This window comes from Dendropsophus ebraccatus, chromosome 9, assembly GCF_027789765.1.
Source record: "Dendropsophus ebraccatus isolate aDenEbr1 chromosome 9, aDenEbr1.pat, whole genome shotgun sequence".
NCBI classification, from domain to species: domain Eukaryota; kingdom Metazoa; phylum Chordata; class Amphibia; order Anura; family Hylidae; genus Dendropsophus; species Dendropsophus ebraccatus.
In genome coordinates this window covers 113,392,578-113,409,000 of record NC_091462.1, presented here as the reverse complement: position 1 = coordinate 113,409,000, position 16,423 = coordinate 113,392,578, and the positions used below count along the sequence as shown (strand labels likewise).

The 16,423-nt window shown below is 55.1% G+C and overlaps 2 protein-coding genes across 6 annotated transcripts in view; one reads left to right on the top strand and one right to left on the bottom strand.

The window, feature by feature from the left end:
* The first annotated feature begins 4 nt into the window (after positions 1–4).
* HIRIP3 (HIRA interacting protein 3) lies at positions 5–13,737 on the top strand. Its single transcript, XM_069984579.1, has 7 exons — positions 5–246; positions 5,711–5,831; positions 6,010–6,124; positions 9,512–11,193; positions 11,400–11,559; positions 11,662–11,760; positions 13,164–13,737. The coding sequence occupies exons 1-7, from the start codon at positions 176–178 to the stop codon at positions 13,343–13,345; spliced, it is 2,430 nt and encodes an 809-aa protein (XP_069840680.1). The 5' UTR covers positions 5–175; the 3' UTR covers positions 13,346–13,737.
* Positions 13,738–13,747: 10 nt separating this feature from the next.
* Positions 13,748–16,423, bottom strand: part of DUSP14 (dual specificity phosphatase 14) — a 20,358-nt gene continuing 17,682 nt past the window's right edge. For all 5 annotated transcript variants that reach the window (XM_069984574.1, XM_069984573.1, XM_069984576.1 and 2 more), the window contains one exon: positions 13,748–15,617. In XM_069984574.1, coding sequence (XP_069840675.1) covers positions 14,876–15,529 — 654 coding nt within the window. In that variant the 5' untranslated portion in view covers positions 15,530–15,617 and the 3' untranslated portion in view covers positions 13,748–14,875. The remainder of the gene's footprint in view (positions 15,618–16,423) is intronic.

Below are 16,423 nucleotides of genomic sequence, written 5' to 3'. Positions count from 1 at the left end.
TGTGCGCAAAAACTCCGATAAAATGGCGGCGGCTGAAATGACGTGTGGGCGGAGTCACGCGTCTTCTAATCAGAATCCTTGAGTTTGTAGCCCACCAATCAGCAGCCTCTAGGATGGACCGGACCAATGAGCGGCCGGTGGGCGGGGCCTGTATCCCGGAGGTGTTGGTTTAAACATGGCGGGAGATGTGGAGAAGGAGATGCGGCTCTTCACCCGGGGGCTGTTCCAGCAGAGCCCGGACCTCAGGTGAGGCACACAGCGGGTGACGTCATCCTCCTCACCCAGGAGCTCGTCTATGGGGTATGACGGCACTAACGTGAGGCGTATGGCGCCATGTTCTGACATCACATATCACTGTGCTGTGGGCTCAGTGTCAGTGACGTCACCAGCCATTGTTATTTACATATTCGCCTCTATCTGTATGTGCAGTGACCCGGGGGTTGTTAGATAGTGAATTAGCAGAGTGAGGTGGGGGGAGGGGAGGTGGTGTACCGGTGGGCGGAGGGAGGGGCGGGGGGGGGGGGGGTTGGTGGTGGTGTATCAAGGGAGGGAGGGAGGGAGGGGTGGTGGTGGTGTACCGGTGGGCGGAGGGAGGGGGGGTGGTGTACCGGTGGGCGGAGGGAGGGAGGGGGGGTGGTGTACCGGAGGGAGGGAGGGGGGGTGGTGTACCGGAGGGAGGGAGGGGGGGTGGTGTACCGGTGGGCGGAGGGAGGGGCGGGGGGGGGGTTGGTGGTGGTGTATCGGTGGGGGGAGGTGGTGGTGGTGGTGGTGTACCGGTGGGCGGAGGGAGGGAGGGGGGGTGGTGTATCGGAGGGAGGGAGGGGGGGGTGGTGTACCGGAGGGGGGGTGGTGTACCGGTGGGCGGAGGGAGGGAGGGAGGGGGGGTGGTGTACCGGTGGGCGGAGGGAGGGAGGGAGGGGGGGTGGTGTACCGGTGGGCGGAGGGAGGGAGGGGGGGGTGGTGTACCGGTGGGGGGAGGTGGTGGTGTACCGGTGGGGGGAGGTGGTGGTGTACCGCTGGGGGGAGGTGGTGTACCGGTGGAGAGAGGGGAGGGGGGGGGGGGTGTAGAGGTGGTGGTGTACCGCTGGGGTGAGGAGGAGGTGGCGGTGTACCGCTGGGGTGAGGAGGAGGAAGTGGTGGTGTACCGCTGGGGTGAGGAGGAGGTAGTGGCGGTGTACCGCTGGGGTGAGGAGGAGGAGGTGTACCGCTGGGGTGAGGAGGAGGAGGAGGTGTACCGCTGGGGTGAGGAGGAGGAAGTGGTGGCGGTGTACCGCTGGGGTGAGGAGGAGGAAGTGGTGGCGGTGTACCGCTGGGGTGAGGAGGAGGAAGTGGTGGCGGTGTACCGCTGGGGTGAGGAGGAGGAAGTGGTGGCGGTGTACCGCTGGGGTGAGGAGGAGGAAGTGGTGGCGGTGTACCGCTGGGGTGAGGAGGAGGAAGTGGTGGCGGTGTACCGCTGGGGCACTTGTCACAGGGGTCAGGAGTGGTAGTGCCCCCCTGGATACACTGACACACCGTCTCGGTTGTAGGACAGGTATAGTGCAGTATAGAGATTAGCGAGTAGTGAAATATTTGTATTTTCGAATATCGAGTCGAGTAGAAGCCAATACTCAACTATTCTATCGGATCCCATTAAAGTCTATGGGAGAAAAATGCTCGACACTTGAAAATCAAAATTCAACCACTTGGAGAAAATCAAAATTCAACCACTTGGAGGTCACCAAGTCCACCATGACACCTCAGGAAAGGATGCCAACACCTCTGGATGCCACTGGGACAGCAGGGAAGCATGCCAGGCTGCATCTAACACACCCAAGACACAGTATTACGCCACTATCACAGCCTCTCAGCTATACACTCCAAACACTATATAACTTCTATGTAAAGTTGAAAAAAACACCAGGAAACCTTCTTTCCTCCACCTTAGCATGGACAGAAAGCCAGATCTTAAGCAAAAGAAATATTTTCATGCACCCCTTTAAATCACGTTGCCTATGACAACCGCAGATGGCGCAGGCAAGGGGAAAATCAAACAGCACCCACCCCTAACTGTCATAGTGTGTTAGTGTGTGTGTTATGTGGTCAGACACGTCCTCTTTAAAATTGTCTTGTGACAGTGAGTGACCCTACCTGTTCGGAGTCATGTCTAGCAGTTAAAGCTGTGGGGATGTTGAGACATGCGTAGCACCACAAAAGGCAGGGAGAGGCAGTGGGGTGGCCGGAGACAGAGGACAGTCCATGGGGAGAGGCAGTGGGGGGGCCGGAGACAGAGGACAGTCCATGGGGAGAGGCAGTGGGGGGGCCGGAGACAGAGGACAGTCCATGGGGAGAGGCAGTGGGGGGGGCCGGAGACAGAGGACAGTCCATGGGGAGAGACAGTGGGGGGGCCGGAGACAGAGGACAGTCCATGGGGAGAGGCAGTGGGGGGGCCGGAGACAGAGGACAGTCCATGGGGAGAGGCAGTGGGGGGGCCGGAGACAGAGGACAGTCCATGGGGAGAGGTAGTGGGGGGGCCGGAGACAGAGGACAGTCCATGGGGAGAGACAGTGGGGGGGGCCGGAGACAGAGGACAGTCCATGGGGAGAGGCAGTGGGGGGGCCGGAGACAGAGGACAGTCCATGGGGAGAGGCAGTGGGGGGGCCGGAGACAGAGGACAGTCCATGGGGAGAGACAGTGGGGGGGCCGGAGACAGAGGACAGTCCATGGGGAGAGGCAGTGGGGGGGCCGGAGACAGAGGACAGTCCATGGGGAGAGGCAGTGGGGGGGCCGGAGACAGAGGACAGTCCATGGGGAGAGGCAGTGGGGGGGCCGGAGACAGAGGACAGTCCATGGGGAGAGGCAGTGGGGGGGCCGGAGACAGAGGACAGTCCATGGGGAGAGGCAGTGGGGGGGCCGGAGACAGAGGACAGTCCATGGGGAGAGGCAGTGGGGGGGCCGGAGACAGAGGACAGTCCATGGGGAGAGGCAGTGGGGGGGGCCGGAGACAGAGGACAGTCCATGGGGAGAGGCAGTGGGGGGGCCGGAGACAGAGGACAGTCCATGGGGAGAGGCAGTGGGGGGGCCGGAGACAGAGGACAGTCCATGGGGAAAGTAGTAAAGTCTTTAAGACGGCACTTCTGTGTAAGTTCAATCTCAACAGTTGAGAAAGGCCTGATGCCGAAACGTCCTGTTGCTGTTGTATTTTGTGGTGGATTTTTTTTCTACGATAAAAATTATGAAGCATTATGGTGATTGCTGAGATTGAATTTTTACAGTCCAATTGAGGGCGGTTTGCGTATTGTGCCGTTCCAAGTTGAGTAGGGGCTCTGATAACAGTCCAAGCACAAGTAACCTGAAAAAGTCGTAAAGAGAAACAATTAGCAACAGGGGTGGATTAGGGGTACCATGGGCCCCAGGCTGTTCAGAAATTGTGGGCCCCCTGCTAACCATGCCCCTTCTAGCCCTGCCCCCATGCAAATATACAAACTCTCTGAACATCGAGGGTGGGGCTCTTTTTGCACTCATCCGGCATCCCTGGCTTTATGACAGTAAAGCGTGGGGGGGGGGGGGGGGTACACCGCTGTTGTTGCCGAAACAGGAGGTAAAATGGATAGATAACGCTTCCATTCACTTGTGCACCACCCAGGTCATCTACACAGTCTAGTCTCGTCAATAGCCAAGAGTCTGGACTGCAGGAACCTCACTCTGACCCTCCTTCCTCCCAACCACGAATGACCTGAAAAAGAAACAATTAACAAGATGAAAAACAATGAACTCAGGCAGTGGAGACTGAAGTCCTCCGCGACCTGATGGCAGCCGCAGCACCTCACTATTTTGTCCCTATCCGTGTGCTGTAACATCAGGTGGGACCTGAGTTACGCGGTTAGCACGAAGGTCCATTTGACCACAAGCATTTGTGGCCAGGAACTGACCACACTGGGTCAGCGTGGTGGAGGTGGGGACAGAGTGGCCCAGGCACAGTCTACCTGCTACCCCCACCCAAGATTGCTGGCCCTGGTTCTGTCAGGATTTCTACAACCCTTACAGACCAGAGAACCCCTCCTCCTCCTTGTGATCTTCTGAAATCTTTTGGCAAGATGCAAAATTTCTAATTCAGTCCAAGCAGGAATGACCTGAAAAAGACAAACAGAAATAGCAAGTTGGAAAACAATGAACTCAAGCACATGGCCTTTTATGTGCTGCACGCTAAGCAGCAGACCTGTTAGTGCCTCTTGTGCTTTGCGCATGCCCCGCCCACAGTATTAAACTGTGTCTTTATAAAACTTCCTCCAGGCTGCCAGAGCTGCTGTTAAAAGTGCACACCCTTTTATAAGTCACCTGTAGCAGCTGCTAGCCTGTAGAAAGCTTACGTGCAAGATACTGTATACGGGCACAGCTGGTGGATACTATATACTGGAATAGACTTTACTTTAGTAGTGTGACCAAATTAAACTTTTTAGCTGGCTTAACGGTGGTGACAGTTGGCTGCTGGTTAGAGGTTAGGGGTCCTATCCAGACCCTAGGGTTCTCAACTGGGGGGTAGTGAGAAGAAGAGTCCTACGTCCATAGGAATGAATGTCCGCCTAAGCTATCTTGTGGGCACAGAGTAATACCAGACCAGGGACGTAGGCCCACTTAGTAGGAGAATCTAGCCGTCAGGGTGACCCCTTAGGAAACCTAGCACTTGCAATGGAATTCTCGGCAATAGGTTCTTAGTACATAGCTACTGTCCTAGGATGATCATCATCAACAACTTTGAAAATGCCGCCCAGCGTGGATAGGGATTGTCCCGCCTTTCACCCCAGCCTCGCTGTGAGGTACTGGGCTAGCTGGCTAGCAATAAGATCACTGGTAGAGTAAGATAGTCTCTCATACGAATAATCCCGCAAATGGGTCCTGGCCACCAGGCCAGGCCCTGAAAAAGGCCCAGCAGCATGAGCTCTCTGTACACACCTTCTCTCTATAATGTCCCCAACCAGATGCTCACTATGACATCATCATATGCACTGAATCTGTTTGTGTGACTTCACTGTATGATGATATACCCTGAGGTGTGACATCACTGCAGAGCCTTTACTGTGTGGGTGACATCATTGTGCTTGCTGGCTGCAGTGCTTGTTAGGTTATGACATCACTGTATGATGGTGTATGACAGCCTGAGGTATGTGACATTACTGTCCACATATAAGTCATGGTATATGCGCAAGTGTGACATCACTGTAAGGACAGTATGTATGATGTCATACACCCCAGATCAGGTGCTCCACGCCATGACCTCATCAGAGGTACTGGGGTGTTTGACATCCTCCCGTTTGATGTCATACAGGGCTGTGACATCACTATGGAGAGCTTTTTGTATGATGTAATTCTTCTTACAGGAGTATATGACCTCATCCTGCCGAGCCAGTATTGTATGAGGTCATATACTGAGGTGTGTGACATCACTGTGTGCGGCTTTTATTGTATGTAAGAAGTGTATGTCGTCACTAAGTAGCCTGTATTGTGTAATGCATAATGACATCACTATAAAGCCTGTTGCAGGGGGTGTGATGTCGTAGGGGGGTCTGATGTCCCTGGGTGGAGCCTGTTGGCGGGGTGGGGTCTGATGTCCCTGGGTGGAGCCTGTTGGCGGGGTTGGGTCTGATGTCCCTGGGTGGAGCCTGTTGGCGGGGTGGGGGTCTGTTGTTCCTGGGTGGAGTCACACATGACCTGTCCTCCTCTGTCTCCCCTGCAGTGTGCTGTCTCAGTCCTCGGTTCGCTCCCGGTTCCTTGCTCACTGTGGTCGCCCGGCACTGTCCTTACAAGAGCGTCAGATCCTGAAGAAGATTGTGGAGGAGGAGCTTCTCAGGATGCAGGTGAGGGGGCAGGGCCTGGCTGTACCACCATACTGTCCACTTGATCCCGGGAGAGCCGGATGAAACCAGCTGCCATTGCAGCACCTGCCCCAGCCTGCAGCATTCTGGCTGTGCTGCCCCCCTCTCCCCATGGTGGTCCTGCCTCGCTGTTAACCCTTTCCTGTGTGGCCTCTTCCAGGAGGAGGACGTGAGTGATGACGAGCCCCTCATCATCAAGGTGCAGAAGAGGGGGCGCCAGGACAGCGACGAGGGGAGTAAGGAGCCCCTGGGGAAGAGACGCAAGCCGCTAAACGGTAAGTGACCGCTGACCTATAGAGGTGATCACCTGACTGGTCATGTGACGTCAGTGGGATACAGTTAACTCTCAGATCAGTTATTAGTGGAGACCACAGGGGCCAGAATTGGAGGGGTCACAGGTACTGGTGGAGACCACAGGGGGCAGTATTGGAGGGGTCACAGTGGAGACCACAGGGGGCAGTATTGGAGGGGTCACAGTGGAGACCACAGGGGGCAGTATTGGAGGGGTCACAGTGGAGACTACAGGGGGCAGTATTGGAGGGGTCACAGTGGAGACCACAGGGGGCAGTATTGGAGGGGTCACAGTGGAGACCACAGGGGGCAGTATTGGAGGGGTCACAGTGGAGACCACAGGGGGCAGTATTGGAGGGGTCACAGTGGAGACCACAGGGGGCAGTATTGGAGGGGTCACAGTGGAGACCACAGGGGGCAGTATTGGAGGGGTCACAGTGGAGACCACAGGGGGCAGTATTGGAGGGGTCACAGTGGAGACCACAGGGGGCAGTATTGGAGGGGTCACAGTGGAGACCACAGGGGGCAGTATTGGAGGGGTCACAGTGGAGACCACAGGGGGCAGTATTGGAGGGGTCACAGTGGAGACCACAGGGGGCAGTATTGGAGGGGTCACAGTGGAGACCACAGGGGGCAGTATTGGAGGGGTCACAGTGGAGACCACAGGGGGCAGTATTGGAGGGGTCACAGTGGAGACCACAGGGGGCAGTATTGGAGGGGTCACAGTGGAGACCACAGGGGGCAGTATTGGAGGGGTCACAGTGGAGACCACAGGGGGCAGTATTGGAGGGGTCACAGTGGAGACCACAGGGGGCAGTATTGGAGGGGTCACAGTGGAGACCACAGGGGGCAGTATTGGAGGGGTCACAGTGGAGACTACAGGGGGCAGTATTGGAGGGGTCACAGTGGAGACCACAGGGGGCAGTATTGGAGGGGTCACAGTGGAGACCACAGGGGGCAGTATTGGAGGGGTCACAGTGGAGACCACAGGGGGCAGTATTGGAGGGGTCACAGTGGAGACCACAGGGGGCAGTATTGGAGGGGTCACAGTGGAGACCACAGGGGGCAGTATTGGAGGGGTCACAGTGGAGACCACAGGGGGCAGTATTGGAGGGGTCACAGTGGAGACCACAGGGGGCAGTATTGGAGGGGTCACAGTGGAGACCACAGGGGGCAGTATTGGAGGGGTCACAGTGGAGACCACAGGGGGCAGTATTGGAGGGGTCACAGTGGAGACCACAGGGGGCAGTATTGGAGGGGTCACAGTGGAGACCACAGGGGGCAGTATTGGAGGGGTCACAGTGGAGACCACAGGGGGCAGTATTGGAGGGGTCACAGTGGAGACCGCAGGGGGGCAGTATTGGAGGGGTCACGGGTACTGGTGGAGACCACAGGGGGCAGTATTGGAGAGGTCACAGTGGAGACCACAGGGGGCAGTATTGGAGGGGTCACAGTGGAGACCACAGGGGGCAGTATTGGAGGGGTCACAGTGGAGACCACAGGGGGCAGTATTGGAGGGGTCACAGTGGAGACCACAGGGGGCAGTATTGGAGGGGTCACAGTGGAGACCACAGGGGGCAGTATTGGAGGGGTCACAGTGGAGACCGCAGGGGGGGCAGTATTGGAGGGGTCACGGGTACTGGTGGAGACCACAGGGGGCAGTATTGGAGAGGTCACAGTGGAGACCACAGGGGGCAGTATTGGAGGGGGTCACAGTGGAGACCGCAGGGGGCAGTATTGGAGGGGTCACAGTGGAGACCACAGGAGGCAGTATTGGAGGGGTCACGGTGGAGACCACAGGGGGCAGTATTGGAGGGGTCACAGTGGAGACCACAGGGGGCAGTATTGGAGGGGTCACAGTGGAGACCACAGGGGGCAGTATTGGAGGGGTCACAGTGGAGACCACAGGGGGCAGTATTGGAGGGGTCACAGTGGAGACCACAGGGGGCAGTATTGGAGGGGTCACAGTGGAGACCACAGGGGGCAGTATTGGAGGGGTCACAGTGGAGACCACAGGGGGCAGTATTGGAGGGGTCACAGTGGAGACCACAGGGGGCAGTATTGGAGGGGTCACAGTGGAGACCGCAGGGGGGCAGTATTGGAGGGGTCACGGGTACTGGTGGAGACCACAGGGGGCAGTATTGGAGAGGTCACAGTGGAGACCACAGGGGGCAGTATTGGAGGGGTCACAGTGGAGACCACAGGGGGCAGTATTGGAGGGGTCACAGTGGAGACCACAGGGGGCAGTATTGGAGGGGTCACAGTGGAGACCACAGGGGGCAGTATTGGAGGGGTCACAGTGGAGACCACAGGGGGCAGTATTGGAGGGGTCACAGTGGAGACCGCAGGGGGGCAGTATTGGAGGGGTCACGGGTACTGGTGGAGACCACAGGGGGCAGTATTGGAGAGGTCACAGTGGAGACCACAGGGGGCAGTATTGGAGGGGGTCACAGTGGAGACCGCAGGGGGCAGTATTGGAGGGGTCACAGTGGAGACCACAGGAGGCAGTATTGGAGGGGTCACGGTGGAGACCACAGGGGGCAGTATTGGAGGGGTCACGGTGGAGACCACAGGGGGCAGTATTGGAGGGGTCACAGTGGAGACCACAGGGGGCAGTATTGGAGGGGTCACAGTGGAGACCACAGGGGGGCAGTATTGGAGGGGTCACAGGTACTGGTGGAGACCACAGAGGGGCAGTATTGGAGGGGTCACAGGTACTGGTGGAGACCACAGGGAGGCAGTATTGGAGGGGTCACAGGTACTGGTGGAGACCACAGGGGGGCAGTATTGGAGGGGTCACAGGTACTGGTGGAGACCACAGGGGGGCAGTATTGGAGGGGTCACAGGTACTGGTGGAGACCACAGGGGGCAGTATTGGAGGGGTCACAGGTACTGGTGGAGACCACAGGGGGGCAGTATTGGAGGGGTCACAGGTACTGGTGGAGACCACAGGGGGGCAGTATTGGAGGGGTCACAGGTACTGGTGGAGACCACAGGGGGGCAGTATTGGAGGGGTCACAGGTACTGGTGGAGACCACTGGGGGCAGTATTGTAGTACTGAGGTCAGGTTGTATAGTGATCGGCTGCAGGGAAGTGAAGGGTTAATGTTCCTCCATTACTCCGCCTGGTGATGCGTCTCCTTATTACGTCACGCTGCTGCTATAATAACCGCTCATTACTGGAGCAGGATGGCGGCTAATAACAGTGAGCGGCTAATAATACCTCCTGCAGCAGCAGATGCCGCCATAGTGGCGCCCACACACCCACCTCCTCATCCGCCTGTGTCAGTGCTCACTGGAGGCCTGGCATTCTGTTCCTGCACCAGGGGGATCAGGATGAGCACACTCACTGAGAGACTGCTTCTCCCACAGATAATGAGTCTGAAGAGGATTCTGGGATTGAACAAAGAGATGGCAAGAGACTGTCCGGGAGCTCCCCCGAGGCCCCAGGATCCAAGACCCCTATAAAAAGAGATGGATCTAAGAGGAAAGAGAAGACCACACCCAAAAGAGGCAAAGAGAGAGTCCGAGACAGCTCAGAGGAAGAGACAGAGATCAAAGACCAGAAGAAAGTGACTGCCACAAAGCAAAAGAGCGCCTCCGAGTCCAGTGAAGATGAGACCACCACAAGTAAGAGACCCCAAGAGTCAGACAGTGAGGTGGAAGTGACCGAGCCCAAACACAAGAAAGAGAGTGCCGCCAAGGGTGGAAATAAGAAAGCCATGGCTGTAAAGAAAGCTCCGAAAAACAAGACTGACAGCGAGAGTGACGGAGAAGTAGACGGGCCCATGAAAAAGACAGGAAAAGCTGGGAACAGACCGCAAGGCAAGGTGAAGAGAGTGTCCAAGAAGGAAGAGAGTGCAGAAAAGAGAGCGCCCAAGAAAAAGGCAGCTAAGAAAGACAGTAACAGTGATAGTGAGGAGGAAGAGAGTGCAGGAAAGACAGCGCCCAAGAAGAAGGCCACACAGAAAGACAGTGATAGTGAGGAAGAGAGTGAAGGAAAGAGAGCGCCCAAGAAGAAGGTTACTCGGAAAGACAGTGATAGAGAGGAGGAGGAAGAGAGTGCAGGAGAGAGAGCGCCCAAGAAAAAGGCAGCTAAGAAAGGCAGGGACAGTGAGGAGGAAGAGAGTGCAGGAAAGAGAGTGCCTAAAAAGAAGGCAGCTAAGAAAGGCAGTGACAGTGAGGAGGAGGAAGAGAGTGCAGGAAAGAGAGCGCCCAAAAAGACCACACAGAAAGACAGTGATAGTGAGGAGGAGGAAGAGAGTGCAGGAAAGAGAGCGCCCAAAAAGACCACACAGAAAGAGAGTGGAGGAACGAGAGCACCCAAGAAGGTTACTCGGAAAGACAGTGATAGTGAGGAAGAGAGTGGAGGAAAGAGAGCGCCCAAGAAGGTGGTTACTCGGAAAGACAGTGATGGTGAGGAGGAGGAAGAGAGTAAAGGAAAGAGAGCGCCTAAGAAGACAACACAGAAAGACAGTGATAGTGAGGAGGAGGAAGAGAGTGCAGGAAAGAGAGTGCCTAAGAAGGCCGCTAAGAACGATAGAAGTGATAGTGAGGAGAGTGTGTTGTCAGAGGAAGACAGTGATAGTGAAGAGGAAAAGAGCGCAGGTAAGAGAGCGTCACTGAAGAAGACTCTTAAAAAAGGGAGTGCTCAAAAGACAAAGACCTCAAAAGAAGACACAGAAGAGAGTGCAGCCTCCGAAAAAGACAGTAATAGCGAGAGTGATGAGGAAGAGAATGCAGGAAAGAGAGAGCCAGAGAATGATCGTAACCAGGACAAGAAACATCACAGTAAAAAGAGCGAGAGTGAGGAGGACGAGAGTGATATGAGTATAGACAGTAATAAGGAAAAGACTGCAAAGAAGCCCAAGAAGGCAGCCAGTGAGAGTAAAGAGACAGCCGGCAAAGGAGGTAAGGACAAGAAGACTGCCTTAGAGGAAAGTGACTCTCAGGAGAGCGACGAGGGAGGAGCCAAGAAGCAGCAAGAGAAAGATGGAGGAGACAGCGATTCCTCCGAGGAACCGGCCTCTAAAGAGAAGGGCAACAAGAAGCAGGTAAGGTGGGAGAGGGGTGGTGTCGGGGGGGGGGGGGGGGGGGGGGGTGGCAGGATGGAGGTGGTGGCAGGAGGGGGGGCAGAGGGGTGGTGGCAGGAGGGGGGGTGTGGGATGGGGATGGTGGCAGGGGGGGGGGTTGTGTAGGCAGCAGGGGGGGGGGGGGAGCCTGAGGACACCGCACACAAGACCTCTGCCTCCTCTTACAGGGCGCCTCTAAGGAGGAGCACCCCTCTATCCTCCGCCTCAAGAAATACATCCTGACCTGCGGAGCCCGACGCAACTACAAGAAGCTGTTTCAGGACTGTCGCTCTGTGAAGTCCATGGTGGAGGTCCTAAAGAAGGAGCTGGAGGACCTGGGAGTGAAAGGTCAGGGGGCAGTCTATATATGATATGATCCTGACCTCTCTGCAGGGTCAGGGGTTGGGGGGCAGCCCATTTGATGATCCTAATCCTGATCTCTCCCTGCAGGGAAGCCAACGCTGGAGAAATGCCGGGTGGTGCGGCTGAAGAGGGAGGAGGCGGCTGAGCTGGCGGAACTAGACACCAGCAACATCATAGAGACAGCTGGTGAGTCTACGGGGAAGCGGCACTGAGAGCGAGCGGCCCCCACACCCTGTAGTGTCCCTCCTCCTGTGTGTACGCTGATAGAGCTCTTAAATCGACTCTGTACCCACAATGTGACACCTTACCCCCCCACCCCCCCCCCACCCACCCAGCTGCTTTTAATCCAAGATCTGTCCTGGGGTCCTAAAAAAATACTTTTAAATTTGAAGCCCATGCCAAACGAGAGTATCTGTGCCCTAACTTTGCACCACCCCTCCGTCCCTCCTCCTCACCCTCTTTATTATTAGTAATGCCACTGGAACATTTTCTACATGCTGAACATTGCACAGGTCACCTAACGATCCAGCCCATGTGCCGGGTAAACAGGTGGGGAATAGGAGGCAACCTGCCTGGAGCATTCCTAATGAGGAGGAGGGATGGGGGGGTGGTGCAAAGTTAGGGCACAGATACTCCCCGTTTGGTACAGGGCATCAAGTTTAAAAGTATTTTTTTAGGACAATAACTGCATCATCTGCCAAACGGACCCCAGGACAGATCTTTGATTAAAATCAGCTATCCGAAGGTACAAGTGGTTTGGGGGGTCAGATTGTGGGTACAGAGTCGCTTTAAAGGAGCACTACACTCGTCTCCAAAAAATCATGGCTGCACTCTTAGGCAAACTGCACTGCAGGCCATAGGCTGTATCCGTGATTTCCTGAACTCCCCAGGGCGGCAGCCAACTACTTCAGCCACCGATAATCAAATGCCGCACAATGCAGCTGGAGTCCTGCTCATCTCTAGCAGTGACCTGGATGGACCTGAGCCCCATGGTGGAGCTGTCTGTGGAGGAATGCAGCTACGTCTTCTTCCTCTGCCCCTCGTGCTGTTGCTCTTGCAGCTTTTACAATAATTGAATATACTGGATTTAGGCCAGTTTCACACGTAACAGATTCGCTGCGGATCCCTTGCCTGTTTGGACATCACGCTCAGCCAATAGTGCACTGCCCCGCCGCAGCCACTGATTGGCTAAGCGGGACGTCCAGATGCCAGGAGCCCCTGAAGCAAGCCGGAGTGTGGAGCAGATAATGTATGCTCGGCCGGCAGGGGTTACGGGGGCTGTTGCATACAGCGGGACGTCAATACCTCTGCCAGTATGTCTTCTCACTGAAATTGACAGGCAAGGGATCCGCATGTCATTTCACGTGAAACTGACCTTACAGTGAATGTGAACGTGGCCTAAATGTACGCAGTGAGCTGTGCCAGAAAGCAAAGTCCTGAATGCCGTAAAGGTCTTGAGAGTTCAGTGGATGTGATGTCAGGTCTTAAAAACCCAGAGCTGAATTCATACTTCTGCCGCGTTGTGGGAGATGTAGTGTTCGCACCAGTCACCACTACTTTGCAGTTACGATTTGTCCATTCTCCTCCAGGACGACCCAGACGCCGAAACACTTGGAACCCCTATCAGGCCTCCCCTGCCCATGAAGCCTCCCCCTACCGGAAAACCATGGGGTCTGACTCCGAAGGGGAGGAGGGACCACCCCGCAAAAAGAGACCAATGGACTGGTCCAGCTTAAGGGGGATCATCAGTGACGACGGGGAGAGTGACTGAAGGGTTAATCTATCCCATCGAATGGACACTGGACTCCAAACTGGAGAAGTCTCCATAATGTGCCAAGAAAACCAGTGATGGCACCACAATTCCCAGCATGCCCTAAGCAGACTTTGACGTCCGGCGTGCTCTGTGCCTCATCTGATGTCATTGCAGATGCAGAACTACAACTTCCATCATGGCTGGACAGACAAAGCTTTGGCTGTGCATGATGGGAGTTGTAGTTTTGCTACATCTGGAGGACCATGAATGTTAATACCACAGCAAATGCACATAGTGCGCATCGTTCTGTCCCCACCACTGATCATGTGACACCCCCCTCCTCCCCACGTACGTTCTGTCTTTTATCCGTTTTTAAATATTTGCTGTAAATAAATGTTTTTTCACATAGATTTTTGCTCAATGTTTTTTATTCAGAAATATACACATCCTATGGAGGAGTGGCTGTCCGCACCGAGCTGCGGCAGAGCCACAACCCTCAGGGCATGCTGGGAGTTGTAGTTTTGAGGCAGCTCGGAGGGGACGTTGCTATAGATCATACCACCGCACACAAAAATAAAAGTCAACTCTATCTTGTAGCATCGCGGGGGTCGGCGTCTTCAGGAGACCCCTCCCAGGTCTACAGCTCTGCGAATGTTCAGTCGTAGGGATCCCAGAAATCTACTCACAGCTGAGGGATCGTTACAGTTGTATCCACTCTAATACATCATATATGGGGCCTGATACTGCTCACAGCTGAGGGGTCGTTACAGTTGTATCCACTCTAATACATCATCTATGGGGCCTGATACTGCTCACAGCTGAGGAGTCGTTACAGTTATATCCACTCTGCAAAGTGCTCCCCAACACAGCGTCCATCATGTGACCTTGGCCTAAAACTTCCCACTGCTGAGGGTTTGCTACAATTCTATATATCCTATAACCTGCTGTGCCTGGGCAGCCAAAGCATCATGGGAATTGTAGTTTTGCAAGAGCTACGGGGGCAATGGTTACCCCATTCCTGTGATATGTGGCACTTAGCCTAACACTTCACACAGCTGAGAGTTTGCTACAATTGCATCCAGCCTACAGAATACCATAGACCAGGTATGAAGGGAATTTGTAGTTTTGTACCGTAGACTCTTATCTTGCCCTCACAACCTTCAATGTGCACTTGGCCTAATACTTCAAAGAACTGAGTTTTTATTACAGTTGCATCAAGTCTACCCGGCCTGCTACAATCACAGCTCCCATTGTGCAACACCGCGCAGTGCGGACTTCCCGATTACAGGTTAGAGCCATCAGTCAGGGATTTGGCAAAGGAAAGATGTGCTACATTACACATTTGATACACTGCAACAAATCCTCTACTGTGATTTTTAGATTGGCAAAGATCTTGACTATGGCGAGTAATGCGGAGGTTTCCACCTTTACTCACAGAAGACTGTACCGGCCCCTTGAAGGATTGGGGTAGGGGTTTCAGTGTCTCTTGAGGGCTGATACACTAGCACCAGCGGTGTCACTTTCCGTCCATGTGACGGCCGGAGCGGCTCATCTGAAGCCCCAGACAGGGATCAGGTTCCGAGTTTCCCTCTCGTATATATCTGGGATGAGTCCTAGCGGAGACGGCACCAACCTCACCGTGTTTTTGCCGAAAAGCTTTTTCTCGTATTGTATGAGCTGCTGCCAGAATCCGGCGTTGGGTCGGACCACCGGCCTCCTGGTTTTTACCCACTGGTGGGCGTCCAGTAAGGACAGGCGGTGGTATTTCATCAGGTAGGCGATACAGAGGGTGGCCGAGCGGCTGACCCCTGCCACACAATGGACTAATGTCCTTCCGTTCCTTTTCCCGTTTTGGTGGATACGGTCCGCCACCGAATCAAAGTAAAGGGCCAGAGGGGCATGGGGCAAGTCCGGTACCGGCACCTTGATGTAGTCTACATCCGGCCAGTTAGAGTTGGGAATCTCCAGGGTGGCGTTCACGATGCAGGTGACGTTGCGGGCGTAGACCAGCTGACGGCTGCCCGCCGCGTTGCCGCTGGAGAGGTAGAGGCAGGGGCTGATCTGAGCGATGCTGCCCAGGCTGGAAAGGCCGGTGCTGGAGGTGCCCCCCACCGCTGAGGGTTTGCTGGAGAGAGGCGGTGGAGGAGAGCGGCGTAGAAGCCGGTGACTGCGAAAATTCATGGTGGGCAGCTGCAGGGGCATATAGAGCGGATCCTTGACAGGTGGGAAGCGGGAGGTGGACGGGTGATCAGCGGATCTTCTGTCGCTTCTATCGATCACTTTGTGCAACCTGCAATGACAAAACCTAAGATAAGAACACAGAGGTCAAGAGTACAGGACCTGGCAGGTAGATCTCTGGGGGTAATAAGGAGCCGTGTGTACAGGATCTGGTGGGTAGATCTCCGGGGGTAAAAAGGAGCAGTGTGTACAGGATCTGGATAGTACATCTATGGGGTAATAAGGAGCTTTGTGTACAGGACCTGGCGGGTAAATCTCTGGGGTAATAGGGAGCCGTGTACGGGATCTGGTAAGTAGATCTCTGGGGTAACAAGGAGCCCTGTGTACGGGATCTGGTGGGTAGATCTCTGGGGGTAATAAGGAGCCGTTTGTATGAGATCTGGCTGGTGGATCTCTTGGGTAATAAGGAGCTGTGTGACGTTCTAGTATGCCGGTTTTGGTAAATGTCCCCCAAAGTATATTAGAAAGTTGTTGTTTCTTTTAGGGATCTGGTGGGTAGATCTCTGGGGTAATAAGGAGCCATGTGTACGGGATCTGGATATTAGATCTTTGGGGTAATAAGAAGCCATGTGTACAGGATCTGGTGGATAGATCTCTGGGGTAATACGGAGATGTGTGTACGGGATCTAGGGGGTAGATCTCTGGAATAATAAGGAGTTGTGTGTATGGGATCTGGATAGTAGATCTCTGGGGTAATAAGGAGCTTTGTGTATGTGATCTGGTGGATAGATCTCTGGGGGTAATAAGGAGCCACGTGTACTGGATCTGGTGGGTAGATCTCTGGGGTAATAAGGAGCCATTTGTACGGGATCTTGTGGGTAGATCTCTGGGGGTAATAAGGAGCCGTTTGGGATCTGG

Coding starts and splice junctions, on each gene's coding strand:
- HIRIP3 (XM_069984579.1), top strand. CDS start 176: ATGGCGGGAGATGTGGAGAAGGAGATGCGGCTCTTCACCCGGGGGCTG. Junction 6,125..9,511: donor GAGACGCAAGCCGCTAAACG/GTAAGTGACCGC, acceptor CTTCTCCCACAG/ATAATGAGTCTGAAGAGGAT. Junction 11,560..11,661: donor GGAGGACCTGGGAGTGAAAG/GTCAGGGGGCAG, acceptor CTCTCCCTGCAG/GGAAGCCAACGCTGGAGAAA.